The sequence below is a fragment of the Pithys albifrons genome, chromosome 15 (assembly GCF_047495875.1).
Source record: "Pithys albifrons albifrons isolate INPA30051 chromosome 15, PitAlb_v1, whole genome shotgun sequence".
In the NCBI taxonomy this organism is placed as follows: domain Eukaryota; kingdom Metazoa; phylum Chordata; class Aves; order Passeriformes; family Thamnophilidae; genus Pithys; species Pithys albifrons.
Window position 1 is genome coordinate 4,883,370 of NC_092472.1, and position 6,000 is coordinate 4,889,369.

General features: G+C 44.0%; 1 protein-coding gene across 2 annotated transcripts in view; it reads right to left on the reverse strand.

Moving 5' to 3' along the window:
* DOCK2 (dedicator of cytokinesis 2) overlaps positions 1–6,000 on the reverse strand; it is a 184,486-nt gene extending 178,486 nt beyond the window's left edge. For both annotated transcript variants that reach the window (XM_071569841.1, XM_071569840.1), the window contains exon 1: positions 5,820–6,000. Coding sequence is in view for 1 of the 2 variants with exons in the window: in XM_071569840.1 (XP_071425941.1) it covers positions 5,820–5,856 (37 nt within the window). In the remaining variant the exon portion in view is untranslated. The remainder of the gene's footprint in view (positions 1–5,819) is intronic.

The window sequence follows — 6,000 nt, forward strand, 5'->3', positions numbered from 1 at the left end:
GCCACTGCAGTCCCTGGAATCCTCTATCCCAGGAACAAACACCAAAGGGATTGATGTCCTCAGGCACAGAGGGTGGCCTGTTCCAAGGGCCCAGCATTGACTGTAAATCCCAACAGCATCACTGCCCCAGGAGTGATACATGCATGGCCAAACTTCGCGAACGCAGATTTGGGCAGGGCTGTCCCCACGTGGGTGTGCCCTTCCAGCCTGCGCAGTGCATTTTAGGTGAGGCTCAGCATCCCAGGAGTGATGATGCCATGGCAACAGATGAGTGGCAGAGCTTTGGCTGGCAGATGCCCTTCCCAGCAGGCAGCACCAGGCTAAGGTGCTCCCAGCCCAGGGTGTCTGCACAGATTCCCCCAGGAGGGCACAGACAATGCCCAGCAACTCCAGTGGTGCTAAACAGGGGCTTTACAGTCCAGTGAGAGCACAGCAAATTCCCCCCAAAGAGCAAATAAAAACTCTCTTTAGAGCTCACCACAACTTCAGGGGTGATTTCATAGCACACAGAGGACAAACAAACACACAGCCCTGTGCAAAAGCCCCCTGTATTCATAGAGTCATAGAATGGATTGGGTTGGAAAAGACTTCCAAGATCATCAAGTCCAACCCTTGGTCCAACTCCAGTCCCTTTACCAGATCATGGCACTCAGTGCCACGGCCAAGCTCAGTTGAAAAACCTCCAGGGATGGGGAATCCACCCCCTCTCTGGGCAGCCCATTCCAATGCCTGAGCACTCTCTCTGCAAAGAATTTATTTCTGATCTCCAACTTCAATTTCCCCTGGCAGAGCTTGAGCCCATCGTGCCCCCTTGTCCTATTGCTGAGTGCCTGCTGACTGCCCATTCCAGAGGTTTGTTCCAGCTCCCCCAGGAGAGGAGCTCAACACCAGCACAACATCAATACTGCTCCAAGAGCCAAAGCACCAGGGGACATGGAGATTTCCACACTGAGCCCTGCTCAGGAACAAGGGGGCTTTAAATTGTATCTCAGGAAGATGGAAACAACCCCCATCATGTGCATGGAGAATGCCCAGAGTCCTTTCTTTTCCAGTCAAACAGCACGTACTGTGAGGGCAGTGACTCTGAGGGGTGCCATCACCCTCACCCCCAGAGCTTGAGTGAGGACACCCACAGTGTCCATCCCAGTTGGTTAAAACTTGGCTGTAACAATGCCAAGGTCACGGGTTCAGTCCCCTGTGTGGGGCATTGACTTAAGAGTTGGACTCGATGATCCTTGGGGGTCCCTTCCAGCTCAGAATAATCTGTGATCTGCAGAAAAAACAATGAGGCCTGGGGAAAATTCCTGTTTCCATTTCGTTCCTACTTACCTATTAAAGCCAGACCTGCTGGATATGGGATGCATATTCTCCCACTAGATATTATATATCTGATTAGATAAATAACTGTGTATGCCCTGCAATACACCTGTGCTTGTGGAGCCTGTTTTGTTCCACCACGTGGGCATTGGGCATGTTTTCCAGAGCAGAGCAATGAAAACCTGCAGAGAACCTTTCTCTCAACATTCCAAGATACAAAGCAAATCAAACAGTCACACTGTTAAGATTCTTATTAAACATACATTCAAACAAGCACAGATTAAAACAGATTAGGAGAGAAACAGAGTTAACATTTTGTAATTCAAATTTTATGTCCTCCTCAGTTTAGAAAATTACAGGCAGAACAGAACAAAAGAAAAAAGAAATTATTGTAATTTGTACTTTGTTTGGGAACATTCACACACAAAGCAGTCTAGAAGAGTCACAGTAACCCAGGTAACAGAATCCCTTCCTCAAAGAGAGAGATTTCCTCAGTATTCACATATTTTTAAACCCCATATTATGGCTATTTACATGATTAGCCTGTAATCTACTGCAAGGTGGGAATGGCAAGCAAGGAAAATCCCACAGACACCCAACCATGTTTTACCCAAATAATCTTACCTTCTTTCCTGCCTGTTTTCCTTTGTGTGCAGGCCCTGCCCTGCCCTTTGTAAGAAATATAAGCACTATATTGTTCCCTCTTGAGACTCACCTTTTAGTAAAAAGCCATGGGTCCATTTGGTTCCCTTGGCTACCTTCCACTTACACAGAATTTGAGAAAAAAAAAATCTTTAAGGTATTGCTGAGGCACATCCTGATTTCACTTTTCCATAACAGAAGGACTATTATGTATGATTAAAATGCAATAACTCCAGAAGTGCTTTGCATATTCAAGTTCTAATTAATAGCCTCAGCAAGAATCCTGTTGTATTTTTTAAATATTATATCTCCACTTTTATGAGTAGCAAACTATTCATGAAAGATCAGCTCTTTAAGTTCATTCATTTGCTTCTCATGAAATCAGGGTAAAATCACTGAGTAAGGACACCATATTTTGCAGTCCTAACAGAATTGCTTCACTTCTGGAAAGATTTCCCTCAAATTTCTGTCCCAGTGTTGTGAGTTAAGGATCCCTCCTTGAATCTCAGAGTGTGCAACAATGACCAGGGCATGGACACAGTTCTGGATCTGTCCCTGGTCAGAGTGAGAACCAAACCCCTGGGGGGTGATTGAATTATTGGAAAACCAAGCTCCAAGGGGAACTCCCCAGTTCTCAGGTAACAAGCTCTTCTCTCAGATAAAAACTGAAGAGATTTCCTCTCACACTCAACCTTGGGGACAGATGGAGGTTTTAGCTGACTTGAGCTACTTATTTTCCTTAAACACAATAAAGCCAGCATGGATTATACAAAGCAGGAAGTTCTAACATGCCCAGCTAGTTACAGAAAGATGTCTCTGATTTTTTACTTCTTCATAGAAAATAGTAGCACAGTCATTTTTTCTTAAACTCTCCATGAAGAATAGGGTATTCAATTGTGATTTTTCCTTTTTATGAAAAACCATGGATAAAAAATTCCGTTCCCAGCTTTGTCTTCACCTTATTTCAGTTGGCCTTTTGTTGTTTCCCAAGAAGCTGGAACAGTCTTTTGGGTTCAGAGGTTGCATGTCACGGAGTGCTCAACCTGTCCTGAACAAAGTTCTGCTCTTACAGCTCAATCTACTGAGACTTCAGAGATGGAAAATGATTTCAGCAGATGAAATCAGCCAAGGCTGAGCATGTGCTTTTCTACACGTGCCAAGAAGTCACCCCCTCCTCTCCACAACTTGTGCTTCATGTTGACCAACTCCCATTCTCAGCTCCAGCAGCACAGGAGTAAATCTGACCCTTGAGCTGAGCCTTCCAACATAATATTCCAGCAGTTTGTAGCTTCCCTCAGATGGCAAAGACCTTCCATGAGGGATCTGCCACCCAAACCATGACTGTTCCATCTTGTCCTGCCCATAGAAACAGCAGGTATTTAGGATGGGAATGCTTCAAGACTAAGAACAAGTTTCAGATGTGGAATCAGGACTGGGGTTTCCAGGCACAAAGCTACCCAGACTATCCCATTTAATTAAGTAAAACACAAAAATAAGCACATTGGCTGCATTCTACCATCACCAAAGGGCTCGTGTGGCCTTCCAAAGGTCCCCTGCAACAAAACACTGCTCAGCCAAAGCCCCCAGGGCCCACCACTCTCAACCTGAAACTGCTCCTCAGCAGAAACCAAAGGCATCGGGCACACTGCTCATGAAAGGCTTGAAAATTCAATGGGATAGTTGTAACCAGAGACTTAAACCAAAAGATTTCCAAGAAACAAACACAAGATAATTCTCTACAGTCAAAAATCTTCCAGAGTGTGTTTTTTCAAAAACTTGTCAACTTTCACAGGCTTTTTGACTCAGTAGACTCAGTTTGCCTGTATTTTTTATTTTTCTGAGAGAAGGGAGATAAACCTGCAACAGACCATAAATTCAAACCCCTCTTCATTTGTGAATATAGTTGCCAGTACCCCCTATTTGAATCACAGAATCATAGAATGGATTGGGTTGGAAAAGACCTCTGAGATCATCAAGTCCAACCCTTGGTCCAACTCCAGTCCCTTTACCAGATCATGGCACTCAGTGCCACGGCCAAGCTCAGCTGAAAAACCTCCAGGGATGGGGAATCCACCCCCTCTCTGGGCAGCCCATTCCAATGCCTGAGCACTCTCTCTGCAAAGAATTTTTTCCTGATCTCCAACTTCAATTTCCTCTGGCAGAGCTTGAGCCCATCGTGCCCCCTTGTCCTATTGCTGAGTGCTGAAGCCCCATTAACTAAAGGAAACTCATGAAATTTAGTAATTCAGCTATTTTCCTGCCAATTTTGAAGAGCATAAATTTATTTAATTGATGATACAGGACAGAACAACTGGTTGTGGTGGTGGTACAAATTTGGGTTTGTTTGATTATTTTAATTGTTCTGGGGGAAAGATTCACCCACTTTTCTCACCAACTTAAGGAAAGAATACACTACATATCCAAGATAAAGGAAGACAAACTGTGAGCCAAGTTTGGCTAAGAAAAGGAACTCATCCTGAGTATCAACTATGGGTTATTGAATTTATTCTCATCTATTAACTCCAAGCAATTGTGCAAAAGCAGAGACAATGTTGCTGCTGGAACCAACCTACAGAAAGTTACATTAGGAGTACTGACATCATTGTATTCTAAGCTTGTTGGAAAGTCCATTTGATTATTGTTCCCGTTTTCCCTATTCTGCTTTGTGACAGACTAAACCACAGACACTGCTACAACTGTGACTTTTTACATACAAGTGTCTCATAATCCAGTGTTTAACAGAAAATCCTCCCTTAGCCCAGGAAATGGACTTACTCATGGTGAGCAGAGAAGCAGCAAGTGCCACCACACAGGCTGCACAGCTTCTCTTTACACCAAAATCCCTGTGTGACCATGGGTGAGAGCAAGAACAGGGCAAAGGAAATGCCATCAGAGTCCAGGGGCAGTTTTTCCCTCGAGCTTAAATTATATTCTGCTCTGGACATGAAAACAAACAGTGCTGGATTGTCAATAATTTATGAAGTAATATACACAAAGTGATTTTACACTATGTGTGGTTTGCTGCACCTTTCAAATACCACAGAGACTACTACGCTGAGGGCAATAATGAAGTACTTTGTATTATTTGTAAAATTGAAACAGAAAATATTTACACCCTTTATTTTGTAACATAAACTGCTACCCTAACAGGCTGCTTCCATTTCACAACTCTGCTACTGCTGCACATGGAAGTTGAACAAGAAAACATTCTTTTCCTCTTATTAATACCTTGATTTATTTTATTTCATGAAGCCAGTTAGGTAGAGTTTTTTGGTTTTAATGCATTTCACAAAACACTGTAGTATACTTAAACTAAAAAGTGTCTTTTAGAAGAATGAGAAGCTTAGAACTAAGTACGAGCATCATGTTTTTAGAGCTTTACCTTTGTTCTAATTTTAATAGTATTTCATAAATGGCAATTCAGTCTGTCATTAACATTGTTCAAATAAGACAACTTTCCTTCCCAAAAGTACCACTTACCAACTGAAATACAGATTTTTTTACTGCAAGACTAACCACAAGTGACAATCTTGCAAAAGCCACTGCAGGATTGCCCTTTCCCTCTGTTTGTTCTCCATAACTCCTGCCTGCTGGGCATTAAACACACCCAGCTTGCTCCATCTGTCTAAAACACCGAGGTGGGAAGAGCTGCAGTACCGTGAGAGTGAGAAAGTTGACACTCCTGTACTTTTTGTCACTCTGGTGGAAAGATTAAGTCTTTGTCCAACATTGGCCATTTCAATCAAGCCCCCATGGTGGGGTGGAAGGTGCTCACTCAGCGCAGCAGAGAAAACACCTGCCCACATCCTGCTCAGAAGACACAACGACAAACCCCAAATGGCAGCTCACCAAGCACGTACCTACACCACTCTTCTCTGTCTTGTGCCATCTTGCCATCACACATCAACCCGTGAGGCTCCAGAGGATGCCCAGCAGCAAGGAATCCAAGGTTCCTGGGATGCAGCCTTGGGGATGGGGACAGACCCAGGCCCCTTTGGCAGCCCGGCAGTGCGGAGCGGGCGGAGGCGGCTGCCAGGGCGC